At 25.6% G+C, this 25594-nt stretch overlaps 1 protein-coding gene across 2 annotated transcripts in view; it reads left to right on the top strand.

Moving 5' to 3' along the window:
- The window catches only part of LOC119689665, an 80653-nt gene that overhangs the window by 29665 nt on the left and 25394 nt on the right, over nucleotides 1-25594 (top strand). For both annotated transcript variants that reach the window (XR_005253469.1, XM_038104543.1), the window contains exon 3: nucleotides 11469-11684. Coding sequence is in view for 1 of the 2 variants with exons in the window: in XM_038104543.1 (XP_037960471.1) it covers nucleotides 11573-11684 (112 nt within the window). In the remaining variant the exon portion in view is untranslated. The remainder of the gene's footprint in view (nucleotides 1-11468; nucleotides 11685-25594) is intronic.

Here is a 25594-nt window from a genome sequence, read left to right as displayed (position 1 = left end):
CAACTCATGTGTATTGTATTTCTCGATGAGACTTATATATTTTAGCTTTAAATTCACAGTATTCTAATTTAAAAATATTTTCAATATAAACATGTTGTATATATTATTATATATATCAACTATATATATTATTTTAAATTCAAGGAAAATACATGAATATAAATCTTTAGTATCTCGGACCCTAGCAGGATAAAGCGAAACTGTTAGCAAAACGTCATGATTGTGTTTAGAAAATAACTAGATGTATACAATTAATACTAATAAAATAACGTAGAGGGAAGTTTCAGAGAAAAAAATTTCTCAATTAAGCAATTTATAAACAAATAAAATGATCACTGTTACTCAATAGAGAGGTTATACGATAATTTGAACATTTAAACGGTAACAAGAAGCTTAATATCACCGTTTGTAATGGTTTGGGTGAATATAACGGGGTCTATAGTCACTCTCTGATAGTACTTTTTAATCATGCTATCAAATTTTGTATACCGTAAAAATATTTTGAAAACGGGCTTGCAATAGAAGCTATCGGTAAGAGTAGAGAAAGAGTGAACGTTTCAACAACATAAGGATTGTAATCGACCTCCAATATGTTATACCAAATGTCATTTGAATGCCCTGTGATCTTCACGGTCACCAGGTTGTATGTAGCAGAAGCTAGTTTAGAGTTAAACGTCAGCATTAAAAAATACTAGATCTGTTATTTGCCTAAGAAGGTACTTCATTATCATTGTATAAACGGATGAAGATTCCGCTTGCATTTTATTTATTAATCGACTCAGAACCATAATTCGTACTAAATTTGGTTACATTAAAATTTTGAACGTTTAGAACAGTTTTTTTCTAGATATTTACTGAAATTTAGTTTTAAATAGAACAATAAAGCGTTTTGAAAAGGTAAACATCAATAAGTTCAAGCTGTAGTGTATGAAATTTTAATTCTTGTTTTTTTAAGAGTAAATTATATGTTAATATTAATGCATAGTTATATGTAGATTATTTAAAAAAAAATAAACTTAATAAATTAATTATTTTGTTATAAGCAAACATTTTCTACTGACATGAATATATATCTGTAAAACTTTAGTAGTTGTAATTATAAGATGATACTGCACATTCCAAATTTTTGCTACTGTGAAACTAGTAATTTTAATGCATACAACTTAATTTCAACTGAATTCAGTTCGTCGAGTATATCTTTCTCAATTTATGTAGGAAAAAATAATGATAATTCGCTTTTATTGCGCTTTGATACTTGGTAGATGGAATATGCCGATATTATACGTAAAACTGCTCCAGGCAAAAAAAAAAATTACATGTTAATCTTTAATATATTTGCTCGATGTTTAGGACACAAGAAAAAAAATTTTATCTGAATACTTAGAAATAATATAAATAATATACTCTATGGTGATGATATTTTCAATGTTATTTTTTCGAAATATTTATTTGTAAATATTTTATTATAGTTATTTCTCAAACTTAGTTTCCCAAGTTGTACATTTTATTTAAATTAATTTTTTAAGTCAAGCCATTTAAATATTTAAGTGAACACCTACGTTAAAAAATTCGGCAAAATATTTTTTATCCAAAATGTTGAAGTAGTTCTCATCTATATTTTGTTTATATCAAGTGCAGCTCAATAACAAAGCTAATAGTTAAAATCAATGATACCTACTCATTATTTATAATAAGTTAATTTATTATAAAAAAAACTTTCTTATGTAAATAAAATTAACATATATTTTTTTAAAGAGGTTTTCGAAACCTCTATAGTGAACTATAACAACAAAATTAATTAATTGAATGTTTGGCTGTTTGGAGTATTGTCAAATACCCATCATAGAAATAATTCTTATACTTAATAATTCATAAATATTTTTTTTTAAATAATAAAGTTCTATATTATATATATTATTTATTATATATATACATATATTATATATATATATATTATACATTCTATATCTATATTAAATAAATAGAATATGCTAAACTTTGACAGAGATTAAAAATATTTCTAGTTAAGTTTTTATATTTTAATATACGACGTTTTGGCTGATTATACATTTATGTAATTATACTGATGTGTAGTCAGTATGAAGTTTATATAACTATACTCGAATGTATGTATGTATGTGAAAATAATTACACGAGTTGTGTGCACTGTCCTTTTTTAAATTAACTGCAAGCACTTCATCATCATATATATCAATCTTATTTTACAACTTGTAAAAAAAAAGGAAATTTACCTAATTAAATAATGCCGGAGGCAAAACCATAAAAAAACAAACCTAATAAGTAGTTCAAGAGTTAATTTGCATCTCAAAAATCAGTTTAATTTCACTAACTACGAACATCGCCTAAAGCTGCAATTGTGAATGGATTGCATAACTCTTCACATATCTGATCTCACAACGCGTAAATAAATATACGAGTACGTATATATGCACAAAAACCTAATTGTAATTTAAATTCATAGTAAGTGTTGAAAATATTTCAAATATGATAATATTAATAACTAACTTTAAAGATATTCATAAGCCTTTTATTTCATATTTCAATAGAGGAAAATGACCAACAAGCAACTAATAATATATATGAATATTATTATATATCAATTATGTTTGTATGTATGTATGTTATGTGTATCTATTCTTAAAAGTCCTACATATATGTATATTATTATATATTTAATATGTTATGTATGTATGTATGTTATGTGTATCTATTCTTAAAAGTCCTGTATACTACGAAATGTACTATATAGAATACAAGACTAAAATTACCATTATATGTTTATATATATATATAAATAGTTATTGTAAAAAAGACATTTTTATTTAGGAGTCCATTTTATATAGAAAGTAATCAATTTAATAATTGAAATTAATCTGAAATATAAGTTCTCAAAATCCCATGGGTTCCGAGAAACGGATTTTTTAATTTAATGTCCATGTTTAATATGTCATGTTAATTATTCCGATTAAAATATTTACTTTGTATAGGCTTGGGAAATTATAATACATCAAGGCTTTAAGTAGATTGTTACTTTATCATATCATGTAAATAGCTCGTGAGAGAAAATTATTGCCTAGTTCTTTTTTTTTTTTTGTTTTTGTCTTCATATAAATTATTACTTTATAAAAAGATGTAACATTACAAATTTCTAAAGATTTGATAAATTCAATATTTAAAAAGTTATGTTAAAAAAAATTGATCTTATTAAATTTATCAGAAAAAAAATTATTTGAAATTAATTAAAAACGGCTTTTGAACTTCAAGAGATTTTCAAGAGCAAAGCATATGAGATGCCTACGATTTCAATAGATCAATACCACTTTGTGGTTACTTTTAAGTTTAGTGGTGCTTTTATTATATATTTATAATATTTACTGGTTTATGTGAACAATAAAAAACAAAGAAAATTAAAACATAAAGTTATAATTTTTTCAAAATTTTTTATTTATCACCACCGATATTTCGAAGCTATTTGAATTTCTTCCATAGTTTCGATGGTTCCATGAAGTAAAACAAAACTTTGCATAATAATAAAAATATTATTAAGCATTAACACATGTAATAAAATTCAAAATTATTTGTGAATCATAAATATTTAAATGCTTATTTTATTTGTATTGATGAGTATTGATTTGGCAATAAATAAGCGGGTACCTGTACAGTTTTTAAATTCATTTTATTTGTTAATTTTAAAAAAATACGTTATAAGTGATGAATGCCATCATTGCTCTAAGCTTGAATCTCATAGTATTGATGATGTTTGAAAAAGTGTAAAAACTTAATATAATATTAACAATATTGTTGTCTTTAATAAAGGAAATAAAAAATTACATATTTATGAACTAAAAGTGTTGATTTCGAAATGTGCATGAAATCATCAAACAAAGTGTTGATATCTTATATTTAATTAAGTAATTATTTTTTCTGAGCTTAGCTTCAAATAAATTTTTTTTTCCAAAAGTTATGTGTTTGAATAAATTCATATTAATAAAAGAGTGAAATTATAAGATTTAATTAACAAATAATGTTAATTAAAATTTTATGTACATTTTAATGAATATTCTATAAAATTTTTTATTATTGTTGTTAATTAATTCTTTGATATGGGCAAGATTATAATAGACAGTACTTTTGCTAAGTTTACCAGCATGTTATAAACTTAACTGAAACTTATATAAATAAATTAGTAAGATATCTTCACAAAAAAGATATACTGATATCATATATTCCTTTGTAGTCAACATATATCACAAAACGTTATAAAACCGTCTGGTGAAATCATCACGTTTCAGAAAACCGAGGATTTAGATTCGATCATTTTTACTATTAAATATTTATATTTAGTAATAAAATAATTCATTATTGTAAATATTGTGAAAGGTGTTATAAAACTTAAGTGTAATTTTAAATTTAAACTGCTATTATAGATAAATATAAAAACTATATAAATATGTATGTGGAAAAAAATAAATAAATATGAAAAAAAATTAAATAAATACAAAAAAAAACTATATAAATATAAAGAAAAATTAAATAAATATTAAAAAAAATGAAATAAATATAAAAAAAAATTAAATGTACAAAAAAAAAGTTATATAAATTTAAAAAATAATTAAATAAATATAGAAAACAATTTAATAAATATATAAAAAAATTAAATAAACATAAAAAAAAAATTAAATAAATATAAAAAATATTTATTTCAGTATAAAAAAAATTTAAATGAATAAACAAATTTGACTTTCTTCAAAATCAGACTATTTGAACGTTCACTTATACCTATAACTTATATAGAAAATAATTTAAAAAGTATGTAAATCATTTTATTATTTTACTTTATACCGAGCTTGGTCTGAATATTTTGAATATTGTAGAGGCATATTTATAATGAGCTGCCATGGTACAATGCAGGTTTAAGAAACTTTTTCTATAACGTAAATAATACATATATATCTTTTTAAATTAATTTTATATGTTTATATCTTAAATATCATTTCTGTATCAATCATGAAATACTAAATGGTTTTGAAGTACATATATTGAATCTGCAAAATACGTTACTTATTAGGAATGACGTTCTACATAGCTTTTTCAAAAAGCAGACGAAAAACATAATAAGAAGGAATAAGCCTAGTCTAATAATAAGAAGGTTAATTTCATCTATATTTCATATAGATTGATGTAAACGTGCTGGTTAACACAAATTCTGAAACACACAACTTTGTCTAATGAGTTGTTCAGTTTATACTGAAGTCTTATAGAGATAATTTCAATTGAACATTATTTTATATAAACAAGTTGGATTTAAAATAGAAACTAAATGATTTTAATATAAAAATTTATATGTGTATAGAATTTAATTTTAACAATGAATACGTTAATATATAGATTTTCTTTAGAAATTTTTAAGCATATACATTACAATACTAACTATTTTTCGTTTTTTCGGGTTATTGCTTTTATGTGTATGTTGTTTGTGTAGTTGTTATTTGTGTCTTTTGCATATTTTAAGTGCTGATAGCTGGAAAAATGACTTGCTTATTTTGTTATGCTACGTTAAGTATTAACAATTATTAGTTGTTGTTAATTTAGTAATTGATATGAAATTAGTTAAGCAGGACAGTTCATGTGTCTTCTGATAGTTTTATTATGGCTTAGGTAAGTTTATTATGGCAACCCAAGTATTAGTCCCTTTATGTTGCCGTTCCAAAAATTTAAAAACATTTTACAATCAAACCTTCTATACAGTTTGAGATGAATCTTAAGGAGACATTTTTTCGATGTATGATTTAATTACTTTAATATTTTTTTTAAATACATTGTAATAATTATGCTTAGTCAAATGATATTTTATCTAAAAAAATAAACAATACTGTAATGCTATGACAGCAAAAACCTTGTGAGTGAATAGAAACATGCGTTTTAAGATAATGTAGCTTCCTACATAAAATGTTTAAATAATAAAATAAAATGTATGAAGTATTTAACTATGTCATTTTCTTCATGCACACAATTCATTCAGCCAAGTTCATTGATTTAATGTTAAAGACCTTCAAATTTGTATTCGTCTAACTACTGTAAACTATTTAAACGGTAGCGCTCTTCTTTGTGTGACATGCTCGAGTCGGCAAGGGTGTAAGTGGCTGGTAGCATTGAAATAAAATAGGTGGTGTGATGTGTGATGTGATGTGATACATCAAGTTGTTTTTACCGCTCTTTAAGCTAGAAATAGGTACTTTAACAACAATTATAATCATAATAATAAACACTTTAACATTTTTTAAAAATGTTTTGTAAGTTTAAATTTACCGCTACTTTAATACAAGATACAAATATACCTATAAAAAAAAATAAAAGTTTAAAAAAGTATTAATTTCATATTTATTTTGTATGACAAACTTAGTATTACAATATATAAGTATTGCGATAATAATTTCCTAACTACAAATTTCATGTTCGTTGATAAGAAATCTATACTCAAATATAAGATTATTATTTTCAAGAATTTCATTTAATTTTATTTTCAAAATTAAATTGTTGGGATGATGATATTCAGGATATCAATGTTGTTCCATAGTTTCCTACAAAGGAAACTGCAAAAAATTGAATATTGAAAATTCAATCAATTTAATTATTTATTAACATATTCTTGTGTTGGTTCAATAAAACTAAATTCCAAATAAGAAACACAGTCAAAAGTTGTAATTAAATTAAGCCACCCTGCTTATCTCCTTATCGTACATATTTAAAAAGAAATATTTTGCAACATTTATCTACTCTACACGGAACGTACACTATTTGAGATATTATTGTAAATAATTTAAATAATTTTTCACTGCCATTAACTCACTTTTCTTGCTTATACGTATATAGTTTTTTGGAATACAGTCAAACTACCATAACTCGAACTAAAGAGAGTACAACAGGGTTTTAGAGAGCAAATTATATACAATTCTGCTTCCATAACTCGAACATCTATAACTCGAATGTCTCTACAACTCGAATGCAAATATTGTCATGTATAAATAGTGGATAATAGTGGGAAAGTGGATAAAATTTTTGTTTTAAGTATGAATCCATTTTGGTGCTAGAGGAAGACCCCTTTTCTAAACCAAATGTTTCAATAATTGAAGAGCATATTGTAATGAACATATACCTATGGTTTAAAAAATAATAATAGTTAGGAGCTTATCAAAAGTCATCATTGTTTTTAGGATTATATGAGATCTTAAAGCTGTGACTTTTATAATGTAATTTTAAGTCAATTATTTACTTTTAGCAGCAAAAAAAGATGTATTTATACCAATAAATTGTTCAATAAATAAATAAATAACCAATAAGTAAATAAATAATCAGTAAATAATTGTTTGATTTAATAGAAATCTGCAACTGGCACTAAATTTTATATAATATAGTTTAAAATATTGTATAAAAAAATCACATTAAATGTACAGTACCACATCATCACCAGGAAAAAAGGAAATCCAATTGAAGTGGTTAATTTCGTACCAAAAACGGAAGAGATTTGATTTTACTTTATTGGCTTAATTTCTTTCTGCAAGCTTAATTTCCATAAGTGTCACTGTTAACTACAACTGTTTAAGATATAAGGAAAATTATTTACAATCTGTAAATTAAAACTTAAACATTTGAAATTGACAACAGCAAATAGCGTAACATTTTATAAATTGTGAATTTTACGGAGTTGAAGTTTCAGTTTTTATCTTAGTATTTCATTGTTAAATTTTGTAAGCGTAGACAATTCGCAAGGTTGTTAAGGTGAGCGTAAACGGGTTTGGCTGTGAAATCACTCGATTTGGCTATAACTTTTCCGGTTTTAGCATAAATGTATCTGACCGTACCCATATTGAGTATGAGATCAGTTTACATACCTCAATACTTTTTTTTAAATATAATAATAAATATGGAAATTATGATATTATTGCATTTTTTTTTTGTTTGCTGATGTGAATGCATTTAGTCCAGTTATTGTACAAGAAAGTGTCAATATTTAGGCACTTGCCTATATACACATATGTACACGTAATTTAATTTGTATTGAAATTAATCTAAAACACAATTTACAATAAATTTAAGTTGCAAAACTTAAACATATACAAAAAATAAAGCAACAGTTGCACTATAAACTTTGCAACTGCATTCGATTGTTGAATAAATTAATTTTATATGGAATTTAGACCTTTCACTCAGTTGCGTTAATTTATTTTTTTTTTTATCAATGAAACTATTTCACATGGCATTAGTTTTTTAAGGTTTTTGATTATTATAAGTTTATAACAATCTTTTTATAATTATTCCAAACTCCTTCATATATTCAAACTTACTGTAACACAAGTTATGAGCAATAATTCTTTCTATAAGTCTTTTAAAAAAATATTTTTAATATACAATTTTTGTTTGTTTGTAGTTTACAAATTTCAATATCCAAATTATTCTAATATTACATTACTTGTAGGAACAGAACCACTTGAAGTTTTTGTGTTCACTGGTGGTATTTTATATAATTTAACATCGAAAACAACTTATGTTTACATTTCTTTTCGAAATAGTATTGCCTGTCTTCAGTGACCATGGTGTTTGACAATTTTTCTCCATTTTCACGGCCCCATGTGACAACAAGCTTTACCTCTAAAGCCACTATCGTTTGCTTATACGTTTTCCAAAAAGGCTTCGCTTGTGCCTTCTTGTATTCCTTCACTCTCGAACTGTATGCCCAACCCAACTTAGACGTATAAATTTCTCGTGTCTAGTTTTAGTTACGTTTGATGTGAACCATCAAACTTTTTTTACCACTTTTAAAGGTATACAAATCAAAACTGACTTTTACTTTGTCTAAAGATTAGTCTTCTCTAATAATGTCTAACATAAAAATAAAAGTTCATTTTCGTTACTTATTAAGCCAAGTGAAATTACAAGTCTGCAAAATTATATTTTATATCTTAAATTAATTAACATGTTTTTTATTTACATTGAAGAGAAACTTATACATAAAAATTGTCATAATATGCAGTATTTTAATTTACATTACTGACATTACACGCAGATATAATTTCGCATATGCAATTCATAAATTAAATTAATTTCATAGACCTTATTGGAAGATTGTCATTTTTTATAAACAAAAGGGAATAAACAAAGCATTTGCTTTAAGTAATTTTTTATATTAAGTATAAGTTTTTATAATAAAATTTATTATTTTGTATATATTGTGATTTAGTATTTATAATTTTAAATAAAAAAAATAAAAAATAAACGTAATAGAAAAATATTATATTCTCTATATAATATATCATTTGTATTAATATTTATATTATTTATATTGATATACATATTATTTATATTATTATGTATATTATTTTAATATTTTATATACATATTATATAGTGTAGAAAAAGTCATTGATGTTAATGAAACTGCCAAATTATTTATTATTTTTATTGTTATTCGAAAGTTTATAGATATAGTTTTCAAATACAAAAAACTATTCACACGGCACACTTTTTTCCCCATTAACTGCTTATTTAGCTCAAGTTTTTGCTATTGCACAGCTGTTTGTTGATTTCAAACTGCCTTTGCAAAAGTATAATTAACAAGAAAATCTTTTGTTTCTTTCTACAAATTTTTATTTGACTCTTTTATGATCACTTGCACTTTAATATCAATGTTTTCTTATGAAATTATATGTTACTTTGTTCTGGTGTTTCCTTAAACAGCTGATATCCACCTTGAGCGTTAACCATGACTCTAAGTAGATAAAGAAATGATTCATATAATAGTATGTGTATGAAACTGAACAATTTCGAATAATTTACGAAAAATGTTTTTTTTTAACATATTATCACTTGGTAGTTTCTATAGCTAACCTTGGACCTGCGGAATACTTTACGCCAACACTAGAGGTCACTGTAGAACAATGTGTCTCTACCACTGCAAGTTAGCGGGTACTTTATGTTCTACTGCAGAATGATCATTTTCTTACATGTCCCATGCTTTCAGTTTATCCTACAAAATGCTCTCCTAAGATGCAAAAGCTTTCATCCATATGTGAAGAATAAAAAAATTACAAATCGAAAATTTAGTATAAATTTTAAAATTGGAATTTGTGTTGTAATAAAATATCTGTAGTTAATCTGATTACTTGTCGATTATGTATCTCAGACTTTAAATTTTTTATTTATAAAAAAAAAAATTTTTCTTATTTCTACCATTGCTAAATATATTGTTACAATTTATTTATTTCTTTTTCTATGATTATGCACAATGTTGAAACTTATAAAGTTAATAATAACAATAATATAAGACTAATATTACCAAAATTAATAGTAAACAATCAGTTTTTAAACAAAAAAATAAAATAAAAGTCGGTGAATTTTGCAAATATTGTTTTTACTTTATGAATAAAATTTATAAACGTCAATTTCTCGACGAGAAATTCGATTATTTCCTAAAACCACTGATGATGAGTACTCAAAACAGCGTTGTATGGTCAGCCAAATTTCAATAAATTAAATAAGTTTTTGTCCTTGTCTTTTCTTTACTATTCGAATCCATCGAAAATTTATAAACTTTTGAGTACATACATATATGATAAATACATTATAACTTATTTAGTCTTCTTCACTTTCAAAACATGATTTTTTGATTTGTACTGTACATATGATCTCACAGCAAATATGATATCAACAATGTCAAGGTAATTCATTAAGCAGATCATTTAGAACTGAACTTGAAGCAAGTATTACTTAGCATTTAAGACAACTTGTCTGCTGCTACTTCCATTCTTTTTACTTTATTAGTCTTAGGTATATATGGTACTATTATTGATTATTTCGCGAAGTCAAACCAACTGCGCAACTTTTTTTAAAGTTTATCATAACTTGCATGCAATATTTCGATATAACAAATTTTTCGAGTATATTTAGTTACGAAAGAGAAGTTTTGAAAATATTATACATATTTTAATTTTTTAATTCTATATAATATACTAACAATTAACTTCCTCTAAAATTGGAACACTTCTCGTAAGTAGATTTTGTTCGTACAGGCTTTTTGAGCGGTGTTTCCTGTATAGCGTCAGTAAATAGAAAAAAATTATAGATAATCATTTATTTATAATTTTTCGTTATTCATTAAATGTCGTGACTCACTGAAACCAGTTATAAAAAAAAAAATAATTAATATAAAAATATTTGAGATTTTGTTTGTTTTTGGGGCGGCATTATTCAAATAACTTAAGCAGAAACATTAAGTTTTTTGTATTTGTAGCCTTACCGGACCTGTAGACTTTATGACTTTTTGGTAAAATGTTGGTAACATTGTACCTACTTTATATGTATTTCATAAAACTTAGCCAAATTTATATTCATAAAAAACAAATATTTCATGTTTATTTAATGCAAATTTTTTTTATTTTTCTGTCTTTGCAGATACTTACCGGTTTATTGGTTCAAATTTTTCATAATTATTTAGTTTCTTCTTCCTATACAAAGCTGGCATTATATAGCATAAAGTTACGGATTTAGAACTCAAAATGTTTAGTTTTACGGCGGCCATTTTAATTTGGCTGTCCGCTATTTCATCGCTCATAACTTTTAATTATATTGGCGCGGCGGCTGCGGAAGATGCATTTTCTTGTCCGAATGGTAAGTATTTAGAATGAATTTCAACTATTAATAACTGCAGTTTATAGATGTTAGATGTTGGATGTTGAATTTTTTCATGTCAATTTCAATTTATTACTTGTAAAAAATGTTCATGTAAAATATAATTAAAATGAAAATATTTATGCACAGCAACCGACCGACCAATCGTTGATTCCTCAGCTGTGCACAAATATTTATCTTTAATTCAACATACTTGTATCTTGTGCTCAATTTATTTAAACTTTTTTTCGAATATCTGAATTATATTCATATGAATATAGTGTTTGCAAATGTGTATGTATTTGCTATTGCAAATATTTTTCAAAATAACAAGAAATACCAAAGCCACTTTTTGTGGTTTCCAACCTCTCGTGCACTTACCAGGCTGCCAAATCACATTTGTGGTATGTCGTATTTTATTAGTAATCTTTGTTCAAGTATTTCTGAGCAGCTTTAATAAATATGCAGGTGTGGCCTAATTACAGATACAGTGCCAATGTTCGTACCATTCTTCCATAGTTCTGTAAAAAAAATTTTTATTTTTATATTTTGTTTTGTATAATATAATAAGATATTGAACAATTGATTTATTTGTAAACTTAAATGCCCATTTAATACAACATTTAACAATGTAGAAATTAAAATACTCAAAAATCCATAATTTTTTATGTTTAATATGAACTTGAATGACGGACACAACACAATCATTAATCAAACGTGCAAAACAAAAAACTAATTATTTCGTAGAGTTTCAAAAATGTTAATAATTTGTTGTATTTTAGCTTTTTCTTAAAAATATATGTATCTGGTAAATTTATAAACCTAATTGATTTGAGATGGTGAACTTGATTAGGTTAACTTTAAGTGTAAATCTATGACAGCTGCCACGTAGACTGCCTAAGGATCCGTTATGTTGCCCTATGAGGCACCAAAGTAAACTAAATGGAGTTTATTTTTATTGATTTAAGAGTCCCTAAATTTGGGATGTCTAAAATTTTTACAAAAATAATTTAATTTTAATATTAAACAAGCACAAGAAAAACACTATCAACAGATTATGTAAAATTTTAAAATTTTATTTAATGATAGTTATAGATGTTTAATAACATAATTTATATTATTATAAATAACTATTTATCTTACATTTAATAACATAAATGTAAATAAAACAGTTGCTTTGCATCTAATTTTTCAATACACTTAAATAAAAAAAAAAACTAAAAAAATTCATATTATATTCGTTAAAGTTGAAGTTTGAAAATATTTCTAACAACAAAAACAAAAAACAAAAGAAAAATGATTTTGCTTAATATATATTTATATACACTGTTTTCCAACAATCGCGTGGGAATCTAATTTCAATATTCACACAGTAACTGCATCACAAATAAAAGTTTATTCAAAACAACTTTCAATCAAAAAATATTAAATAATTTGAAAATGTTTTTTTAAATATTACTTAATTTGATTTTTAATATGAAACATATTTTGTTTTTAAGTTTTTGCGCAATTTTGATTTGAGTTTTCCGATATTAATTTCTTATCTTATATGTATACTATAAATAATTTTTTGTTAATGAAGTTTTCATATATAAACCAGTCACTGTTTTTTTTTTTAACTTTGAGGCAAACTACCTACTGTTTTCTCATTAAAAAACATTATTTATTGATTAATACGCATACATCCCATTAAATATGCGATTTTTTATCAACAGAAATCACTTTTTTTCTTTATCTTACATAATGTACTTATGATTTAATTTCTGAATCTGTAAAAGCAAGTCTTCATCTTTTTGCTATAATTTTTGCTAACAGAGTTTTGTTAAAGTGATTACATTTTTGATCAGAAGTTATTGGGACACATGTTTCCAGTTTCATACAACAAATGTTCCCTCATCCTAAGCACTCCACTCCAGATAGACAGGGTCTATCTCTTTTTCCGCCCGCCACTTCAAATACCTTTTTCGCTAGATTATTATCATCGATTCTTATTACATGACCAATCCTACAAAATCGTAAATGTTATAGCAAATATTTTTATCTTAAAACATCTGTCTATGGTTTAATGCAAAACTTTCTAAATTTCTTATGTATAAACTTTCTCAAAAATGTCTTTTAAAATGACTCATTCATAATCTGCAATATATGCTTGCAATTTTTATAACCAATACAGTTGCATTTTAAGGTAATTAAACACCATTTTTTTAGTTTTCTTGAGCATAACTAACGTTTAAATGATGTTCTATATGCTACGTACACATTTCTGCCCACAACAATAATGTCTACATAAACAATCAATCACTACATTATCGCATTCTTTATGCACCTCAATGTAACTATGTTACTCATACGCTCATACGCCCTCATATGCTTCGCTGATATAATAATTGCTGATACTATAAAACAATTGCCATTACAAAAGCACAGCAATATGTAATATTTATGCCCATATAGGAATAGTTGCCGCATCTACATCAAGCTATTTGCAACATAGAACGATTATCATAACCGGTAGAAATGAAATAAATTTTTCAGTTAACCAAATACCTGCTGCATACATACTTGATAATACATTATTAAAGTATAACACGCAAACGCATCAAGTGCATTCAAGTAAATATATGAACAGTACAAATAGTAAGAATCTACGAGATACACAAACATAGATACAAAAACTAAGTATCTTTAGTGTGTTGAGTACATTTATATGATGATGGCAAGTGGTAACTTACACTTCTATACGTTTTGGTTATTCTTTTTTTTAATTTGCAGTAAAAAAAATAAAAAAACCAGATTTCTTAACGGTAGGTACGTTGCAAGTGACTAGTAATTGTGTTGCTTCTTCTTAGTCGTAGTCATTTATACGTATTTATACATATACATATATTTATAGTTAAATATATGATTCTTTATAACATGTTTTTTTTAAATAGCTGTTTTGCACTGTCTTCAAATCTGAGTGTATAGCTTAAGCATTGAAGATTGCCAGCAGCTATCATCATCACAAACAGCGCTGACAAGCAAATAAAATCAGCACGAAAAGCGCGCCGAAGTAAATAAAAAAGTAAAAAGTTTGTTGCTTAAGTCTTTTATTTTTTTCAACACATTTTCAAAGTGTATAACCGAAGAGATGAAAATATTGTGTCTGTGTGTGTCTGAATTGAAATAAAACTGAGATTGTTAATTGAAATGGGACACGTTTATATCAAATAAAAAAATTATATATATAAAACACATAAAATTATGTTACTCAATTATTATAACAAATGTGTCAATATGTATTAATTTTTTAATTTTTAGTTTAAGTCATACACAAAAGATATTCCTTGATACTTTAAAAACACTTAATAATTAATAAAATCATATCAATAATTTTAATTTTAAATAACTACAGTAAATAAATATAGTTATCAAGTTATATTTATATTAAAAAAATAATCAATAAGTCATTGTACAATATTTATAAAAAAATTTTAAGTTTTCTAAATTAAATATATTTGAAATATATAAATACCACAATGCAAAACTGCGGAAGGTTTTAAAAAAGTCAACACAAAAATATGCATTTTTGGTTTTTTAATTTATTATTCGACATAATCTCCTTTAAACTTAATTCACTTTTTCTAACACTATGTTTAATTTTTTATCCCACTACAAGTTTATATCATATGAAAGTCTTTAATTTTTAATACATTTAGTTTATTTTTCCACATAATCTCTACAAAATGTACAATAAAAAGCTTTTACGACAAATGGAATCTTAAAGTCGGTTTCGTTTTTTCAGAATTTTTTAATTTTATTTCGATCATTATTTTTAGTATATTCCTATACGTATTTCGACAAATTCGCTTTTGCCTTCATCAGGAGAATTCTTAATATTATGAATCTGTTTATTTGACACTATTTTTCCAAACTTAAACTTTAAAAAGAAATAGTCTAGTGACATTAGTCCTTGTTGTTTTACATAATTAACTACCATGCAGGCTTAACACGATGCTCTGAACACACGTATTGAGAATATGCGCCGATAAACTCCCGATAATAAACTCTTGGCAATTGAATTTAAATGTTTGATTATAAACTCTTCTCTTTCAACGATTGAGAGCCACCTATATCTCTGTTGTTATTTGAGTCACAGCATAGGGTTGATGAAATGCAACACCACATCGAGCGAAAGCATAAATGCTAACACATTTTTACCACAACTTTAAGTGTTAACCAAATGCATAAGAACACCCCCTTACAAAACTAACTCAGTGTTCAGGACAACCGAAGTTATGGGGGTCCGGATCCAGTGGTACTCGGTTTTATCTCTGGTAAGATGTCGCAAGTGAAAATGCATTTGCTACCATGAACACACTTAATACTAATATATTTTAATCGCCTTTCACGACAGGCATGCCTTACTTCGGGAATATTCTAACCAATAACCGAGAAGAGTAGTGGTCTAGTAGCAGTTAATGTGATATGATGAATAAAATTGAAGGTAAAACTTCAAACTAGTTTTATACATATTGATATGATAATTGTCGAAACATGAGCAGCTGGTGCACTATTTTGGTGTAATAAAAGAACTGTATTTGATAATCGAATCTTTAAATTTATCAAACAACATTGCATAGTAAAAGTAAGTAAGTCAGAGATTTGAATCCGCCAGTAGCCGTGATCAACTGTTTTCCATCTGACAGCATAGTAGTTCTTGCTTACGGACTTCTACAACTTTTTATATTTTCTGATTTGATTACATTCACACATTTCATTAACAATTATGATTTTATGAATAAGTCAACTTTTTTTTCTAAAGCCATTGTAACAGAGACTTGGGAATATGTACGAGATACCCTAAATGAGCACACAATATGCAAAAGGTAGTTAAAATGGTCTTAAATTAATTAGACCAACAATTCCAAACACTTGCATTAACATATAGTCATATTGTGCCAATTTATTATATGGATGGAAATTCTGTCCTACGGAGAGTTTTATTAACATTATGCGATACGGGGTACGGTCGTCTTTACGCAAACTATATTGTGAGAAGGATAATAATTATTAGCATATGTGTAGAATAGTAGGTACGGTTTAGAAGACATTAATTTAAGTTACAAACAGTTAGTTTTTATTTACTTACGAAATTTTGAGTACAAGTAAACATTAATTTATTTTGTGTATTTTTCGTATGAATTTTTTTACTGAAGTTCATTAAACTCAACCAAATTTCACACAGTAATTATTCAAGCGTTAAAGTAGCGAATAGCAACTTCACTGAGTAAGCAAATTGTTTTTCGTTAGATATATAAATACAAATATGTTTGAAGAAAAAAAAAAAGAAAACAAGAAAGAAGTGTTATATATACTTATATTTGTATTATAAAATGCTTATAACGTTTTTTAATGGTAAATAGTTTTCTATACCAAATCTAACAAAACTTAATGAATTGAATTTTTTCATGTCAATTTCAATTTATTACTTGTAAAAAATGTTCATGTAAAATATAATTAAAATGAAAATATTTATGCACAGCAACCGACCGACCAATCGTTGATTCCTCAGCTGTGCACAAATATTTATCTTTAATTCAACATACTTGTATCTTGTGCTCAATTTATTTAAACTTTTTTTCGAATATCTGAATTATATTCATATGAATATAGTGTTTGCAAATGTGTATGTATTTGCTATTGCAAATATTTTTCAAAATAACAAGAAATACCAAAGCCACTTTTTGTGGTTTCCAACCTCTCGTGCACTTACCAGGCTGCCAAATCACATTTGTGGTATGTCGTATTTTATTAGTAATCTTTGTTCAAGTATTTCTGAGCAGCTTTAATAAATATGCAGGTGTGGCCTAATTACAGATACAGTGCCAATGTTCGTACCATTCTTCCATAGTTCTGTAAAAAAAATTTTTATTTTTATATTTTGTTTTGTATAATATAATAAGATATTGAACAATTGATTTATTTGTAAACTTAAATGCCCATTTAATACAACATTTAACAATGTAGAAATTAAAATACTCAAAAATCCATAATTTTTTATGTTTAATATGAACTTGAATGACGGACACAACACAATCATTAATCAAACGTGCAAAACAAAAAACTAATTATTTCGTAGAGTTTCAAAAATGTTAATAATTTGTTGTATTTTAGCTTTTTCTTAAAAATATATGTATCTGGTAAATTTATAAACCTAATTGATTTGAGATGGTGAACTTGATTAGGTTAACTTTAAGTGTAAATCTATGACAGCTGCCACGTAGACTGCCTAAGGATCCGTTATGTTGCCCTATGAGGCACCAAAGTAAACTAAATGGAGTTTATTTTTATTGATTTAAGAGTCCCTAAATTTGGGATGTCTAAAATTTTTACAAAAATAATTTAATTTTAATATTAAACAAGCACAAGAAAAACACTATCAACAGATTATGTAAAATTTTAAAATTTTATTTAATGATAGTTATAGATGTTTAATAACATAATTTATATTATTATAAATAACTATTTATCTTACATTTAATAACATAAATGTAAATAAAACAGTTGCTTTGCATCTAATTTTTCAATACACTTAAATAAAAAAAAAAACTAAAAAAATTCATATTATATTCGTTAAAGTTGAAGTTTGAAAATATTTCTAACAACAAAAACAAAAAACAAAAGAAAAATGATTTTGCTTAATATATATTTATATACACTGTTTTCCAACAATCGCGTGGGAATCTAATTTCAATATTCACACAGTAACTGCATCACAAATAAAAGTTTATTCAAAACAACTTTCAATCAAAAAATATTAAATAATTTGAAAATGTTTTTTTAAATATTACTTAATTTGATTTTTAATATGAAACATATTTTGTTTTTAAGTTTTTGCGCAATTTTGATTTGAGTTTTCCGATATTAATTTCTTATCTTATATGTATACTATAAATAATTTTTTGTTAATGAAGTTTTCATATATAAACCAGTCACTGTTTTTTTTTTTAACTTTGAGGCAAACTACCTACTGTTTTCTCATTAAAAAACATTATTTATTGATTAATACGCATACATCCCATTAAATATGCGATTTTTTATCAACAGAAATCACTTTTTTTCTTTATCTTACATAATGTACTTATGATTTAATTTCTGAATCTGTAAAAGCAAGTCTTCATCTTTTTGCTATAATTTTTGCTAACAGAGTTTTGTTAAAGTGATTACATTTTTGATCAGAAGTTATTGGGACACATGTTTCCAGTTTCATACAACAAATGTTCCCTCATCCTAAGCACTCCACTCCAGATAGACAGGGTCTATCTCTTTTTCCGCCCGCCACTTCAAATACCTTTTTCGCTAGATTATTATCATCGATTCTTATTACATGACCAATCCTACAAAATCGTAAATGTTATAGCAAATATTTTTATCTTAAAACATCTGTCTATGGTTTAATGCAAAACTTTCTAAATTTCTTATGTATAAACTTTCTCAAAAATGTCTTTTAAAATGACTCATTCATAATCTGCAATATATGCTTGCAATTTTTATAACCAATACAGTTGCATTTTAAGGTAATTAAACACCATTTTTTTAGTTTTCTTGAGCATAACTAACGTTTAAATGATGTTCTATATGCTACGTACACATTTCTGCCCACAACAATAATGTCTACATAAACAATCAATCACTACATTATCGCATTCTTTATGCACCTCAATGTAACTATGTTACTCATACGCTCATACGCCCTCATATGCTTCGCTGATATAATAATTGCTGATACTATAAAACAATTGCCATTACAAAAGCACAGCAATATGTAATATTTATGCCCATATAGGAATAGTTGCCGCATCTACATCAAGCTATTTGCAACATAGAACGATTATCATAACCGGTAGAAATGAAATAAATTTTTCAGTTAACCAAATACCTGCTGCATACATACTTGATAATACATTATTAAAGTATAACACGCAAACGCATCAAGTGCATTCAAGTAAATATATGAACAGTACAAATAGTAAGAATCTACGAGATACACAAACATAGATACAAAAACTAAGTATCTTTAGTGTGTTGAGTACATTTATATGATGATGGCAAGTGGTAACTTACACTTCTATACGTTTTGGTTATTCTTTTTTTTAATTTGCAGTAAAAAAAATAAAAAAACCAGATTTCTTAACGGTAGGTACGTTGCAAGTGACTAGTAATTGTGTTGCTTCTTCTTAGTCGTAGTCATTTATACGTATTTATACATATACATATATTTATAGTTAAATATATGATTCTTTATAACATGTTTTTTTTAAATAGCTGTTTTGCACTGTCTTCAAATCTGAGTGTATAGCTTAAGCATTGAAGATTGCCAGCAGCTATCATCATCACAAACAGCGCTGACAAGCAAATAAAATCAGCACGAAAAGCGCGCCGAAGTAAATAAAAAAGTAAAAAGTTTGTTGCTTAAGTCTTTTATTTTTTTCAACACATTTTCAAAGTGTATAACCGAAGAGATGAAAATATTGTGTCTGTGTGTGTCTGAATTGAAATAAAACTGAGATTGTTAATTGAAATGGGACACGTTTATATCAAATAAAAAAATTATATATATAAAACACATAAAATTATGTTACTCAATTATTATAACAAATGTGTCAATATGTATTAATTTTTTAATTTTTAGTTTAAGTCATACACAAAAGATATTCCTTGATACTTTAAAAACACTTAATAATTAATAAAATCATATCAATAATTTTAATTTTAAATAACTACAGTAAATAAATATAGTTATCAAGTTATATTTATATTAAAAAAATAATCAATAAGTCATTGTACAATATTTATAAAAAAATTTTAAGTTTTCTAAATTAAATATATTTGAAATATATAAATACCACAATGCAAAACTGCGGAAGGTTTTAAAAAAGTCAACACAAAAATATGCATTTTTGGTTTTTTAATTTATTATTCGACATAATCTCCTTTAAACTTAATTCACTTTTTCTAACACTATGTTTAATTTTTTATCCCACTACAAGTTTATATCATATGAAAGTCTTTAATTTTTAATACATTTAGTTTATTTTTCCACATAATCTCTACAAAATGTACAATAAAAAGCTTTTACGACAAATGGAATCTTAAAGTCGGTTTCGTTTTTTCAGAATTTTTTAATTTTATTTCGATCATTATTTTTAGTATATTCCTATACGTATTTCGACAAATTCGCTTTTGCCTTCATCAGGAGAATTCTTAATATTATGAATCTGTTTATTTGACACTATTTTTCCAAACTTAAACTTTAAAAAGAAATAGTCTAGTGACATTAGTCCTTGTTGTTTTACATAATTAACTACCATGCAGGCTTAACACGATGCTCTGAACACACGTATTGAGAATATGCGCCGATAAACTCCCGATAATAAACTCTTGGCAATTGAATTTAAATGTTTGATTATAAACTCTTCTCTTTCAACGATTGAGAGCCACCTATATCTCTGTTGTTATTTGAGTCACAGCATAGGGTTGATGAAATGCAACACCACATCGAGCGAAAGCATAAATGCTAACACATTTTTACCACAACTTTAAGTGTTAACCAAATGCATAAGAACACCCCCTTACAAAACTAACTCAGTGTTCAGGACAACCGAAGTTATGGGGGTCCGGATCCAGTGGTACTCGGTTTTATCTCTGGTAAGATGTCGCAAGTGAAAATGCATTTGCTACCATGAACACACTTAATACTAATATATTTTAATCGCCTTTCACGACAGGCATGCCTTACTTCGGGAATATTCTAACCAATAACCGAGAAGAGTAGTGGTCTAGTAGCAGTTAATGTGATATGATGAATAAAATTGAAGGTAAAACTTCAAACTAGTTTTATACATATTGATATGATAATTGTCGAAACATGAGCAGCTGGTGCACTATTTTGGTGTAATAAAAGAACTGTATTTGATAATCGAATCTTTAAATTTATCAAACAACATTGCATAGTAAAAGTAAGTAAGTCAGAGATTTGAATCCGCCAGTAGCCGTGATCAACTGTTTTCCATCTGACAGCATAGTAGTTCTTGCTTACGGACTTCTACAACTTTTTATATTTTCTGATTTGATTACATTCACACATTTCATTAACAATTATGATTTTATGAATAAGTCAACTTTTTTTTCTAAAGCCATTGTAACAGAGACTTGGGAATATGTACGAGATACCCTAAATGAGCACACAATATGCAAAAGGTAGTTAAAATGGTCTTAAATTAATTAGACCAACAATTCCAAACACTTGCATTAACATATAGTCATATTGTGCCAATTTATTATATGGATGGAAATTCTGTCCTACGGAGAGTTTTATTAACATTATGCGATACGGGGTACGGTCGTCTTTACGCAAACTATATTGTGAGAAGGATAATAATTATTAGCATATGTGTAGAATAGTAGGTACGGTTTAGAAGACATTAATTTAAGTTACAAACAGTTAGTTTTTATTTACTTACGAAATTTTGAGTACAAGTAAACATTAATTTATTTTGTGTATTTTTCGTATGAATTTTTTTACTGAAGTTCATTAAACTCAACCAAATTTCACACAGTAATTATTCAAGCGTTAAAGTAGCGAATAGCAACTTCACTGAGTAAGCAAATTGTTTTTCGTTAGATATATAAATACAAATATGTTTGAAGAAAAAAAAAAAGAAAACAAGAAAGAAGTGTTATATATACTTATATTTGTATTATAAAATGCTTATAACGTTTTTTAATGGTAAATAGTTTTCTATACCAAATCTAACAAAACTTAATGAATTCCATATTCCAAGTTACAATTTCGTGACTTTTGCTTGATAAGAAGCAGCATCCAAGAAATTACTACTTTGACCGCCAAGTCCAAAAATACTCAAAATTTAGTAGACAGATCCTTTAAAAGATTTTACTATTCACAGTAGCCCAGGAACATTTAAAGATGTGACATCATTGAATAAAGTTGTGAACAAAGAATAATGTATTCTTTGGTTCTCAGTTTAAAATATCCTAGTAGTGCCACACATAATATGATTGCTATATCAGTAAAAAAAGTAATTGGTGGAAATTATAAACAAAGAATTAAATTTATTTACAAAACGAAATAATGTTTACAAATGAATAAATTTCAGATTTACATGACCTAGAAATACCATAGAAAATGTATATTGAAAATGTATTAACTTTTTTTTAAAGTTTTTCAGTTTTCCGTAAGTAGAAGAATTTGGAATGAAGAACCGCTATTGATATTTATCATCTTTTAATAGACCACCAAACAATCGAAGAAAGAAAACTGAAACTTCTGCAAATAATAGAGCAATAAACCGAAGTAATATATACAGTTGCTTATGAAGATACAAATTCTATAGCATTCCGAAAAATTAAATTTGAAAGTAATTGAGTTAATTTTTTTTTTTTCACAAAAGAAAAAGAAATTTATTGCATATTATTTACACATATATAAATACTACTTAAAGCTGGTAGTAGACATTTTGCTTAACGTCATTCTCAAGATTAGTCTTTCTACTTCTATAGCATTTCGGTTTAGATCCAAAAATAAAAAGATAAGATGATTTGTATTTACTTAAGATAAGTAAGTTCTATAAATGATGATTCCTTAATTTTCAAAAAACGATAGAAATAATATTATTAATATTATTATAATGTTGTAGTCTCTTCAAACAGAAACTGTTAAAATATTTCAAACCGTTGTGTTCAAGACAGCCTTTTTTAATGAACTAAATATATTAGTCTTTAGTATTTTAAACTACAGACTATAAAAAAATGAATTTTAAATTTAAAATAATTTTTTAAATTAAAATAAAACAAAAACAAAGTAAAACTTTGAAAATCTTTTAACTGTTGTATGGTTTTAAAAAATTTGATGTATGTTTTTTTAATTAAATACGAAATTAAAATTCTTGATATTTGACATGTAACGTATATATTTTATTATTCAAACGCATTTTATAGTAAACTTTGTTTGAAGAGTGCAACCCTGTGGTGGTTTAAACATGTTTAACTAGTAGTTCAAGCTCTTAGATACCTTTTCCGGAGTTCAACATGGTTAATTCGTCTGTTTGAAAAAGATATATATTTGTTGTGGAGTTAAACAAAAATTTTATTATAAACATTTAATATATTATTGAAGTTCAAATATATATATACATATATTTAGTAAGTGTACATTCAGTACCCATGAATGTAGGTACATAAATATATTCAAAAATCAATATTTATATAATCTCAGAAAAATCGCTATAAATCTAAAAAAATTGACGGATCAAAAACTGTTGCATGTGGCTATCATAAAATTATTTGCTTTTCTCAAAACTTTTTTCAGAATATAAATATCTTACATAGATTTAAAGATATAGGAACTCAAGTCTGAACAATTTCAACAAAATAAAGAAATCATTTTTTTTATTTATGTATGTGTCGTAAGTATATTTTTTACACTAAATTTTTTGTTAAAGTGTTTTGTATAGATCCAATAGATGTTTAGAATTCTAATTTTCTTAAATTATGTTTCTAAATATAGAGGGATTTCTAAATATAACTATATCTTAATCATATTGGTAATTGTTATAACAAACATCTATGAAATAGACGATGCCATTCCAGGGCAATACATTATAATGAAATCCTTACGACTATTTTTAACTTTTTTATTGATTCATAAAATACATTTATAACTACAACATGAAACTATAAAATTATAAATTCATCTGTTAGCAGTACATAGAGAATTGAGTATAGTTATTGGTCCATTCTAGTATGCATGGAATGGATGGAAAAATAAAAAAAATCATCTGATAAGTTAACATATATAATAAATATATATTATTTATATATTATTGAAAATAAAATTATAATTAATTAATTCATTCAATTATTTTACAGCTGGTTTATGATTTCGTTCTAATATAAACACAGCAAATAAAATTGTTAATAAAATCTTTCATAGTAATAGTAACAAAACTCCAGAAAAATATGCGAACAAAAAAGTCAAGTACGGCTTTGGATCAGTTGGTTAAGGTGCGCTGATTCTGAGCTTCACATTTGGCAAGACCCAAGTTCGATTCCTGGTACTTGCAGTCTCAAAAAATAATTATTTACGAATAATTAAATACAAGAATTATTTCCAAGACCACTGATGATGGGTATTTGGCAATACTCGAAACAGCTGTATGGTCAGCCAAAAATTCAATTAATTAAAATAATATAAAAAATAAATTTTGTTGTTGTATTTCACTACTGTTCGGAAAAAAAACCTCTTTATATTATTTTTATAATAAATATAAATATTTATATATATGTCTATGCATAAATATAAGTATATAAAAATAAATATATATATATATATAAATAACAAATATAAATATTATAACATAAGTGTATATATATATATAAATGTCAATAACTTTAGAATTATATAAAGTTTGGTTTTACTTACTGCATGTTTATAAAGTGTACCTATGATGCAATAAATTTATTAATATAGTAATTAACACCTAATCATACTATATTATAGATATTTTTGAGCATGCGAAATTAATATAAACTTAGCATGCAATTTATTAGCAGTTGATTACATTCATATCTAGAAAAATGGAGCGTAAAATTTGGTACATATATATATGCATAATATTATTTTAAATGCATCACGTTATCTTGTATACAAGTTTTGAATTATTTACTGTAAAATACGGCAACGCTTAAGTGGATTGCAATGCTTCCAATTACTACGAATAAGAAATTATCTTTCCAACACCCACACATGTAGACTCTGAACCATTTGTCTTCATTGACTTGTAAAGAAAAGTAGGCGTTATTAATTAAAATTTTTATGCCGGAAATATTTAACTGTAATCAACTATTAA

Source organism: Teleopsis dalmanni, chromosome X (assembly GCF_002237135.1).
Source record: "Teleopsis dalmanni isolate 2A chromosome X, ASM223713v2, whole genome shotgun sequence".
In the NCBI taxonomy this organism is placed as follows: Eukaryota; Metazoa; Arthropoda; class Insecta; order Diptera; family Diopsidae; genus Teleopsis; species Teleopsis dalmanni.
This window is presented reverse-complemented; position numbering and strand designations above follow the sequence as displayed.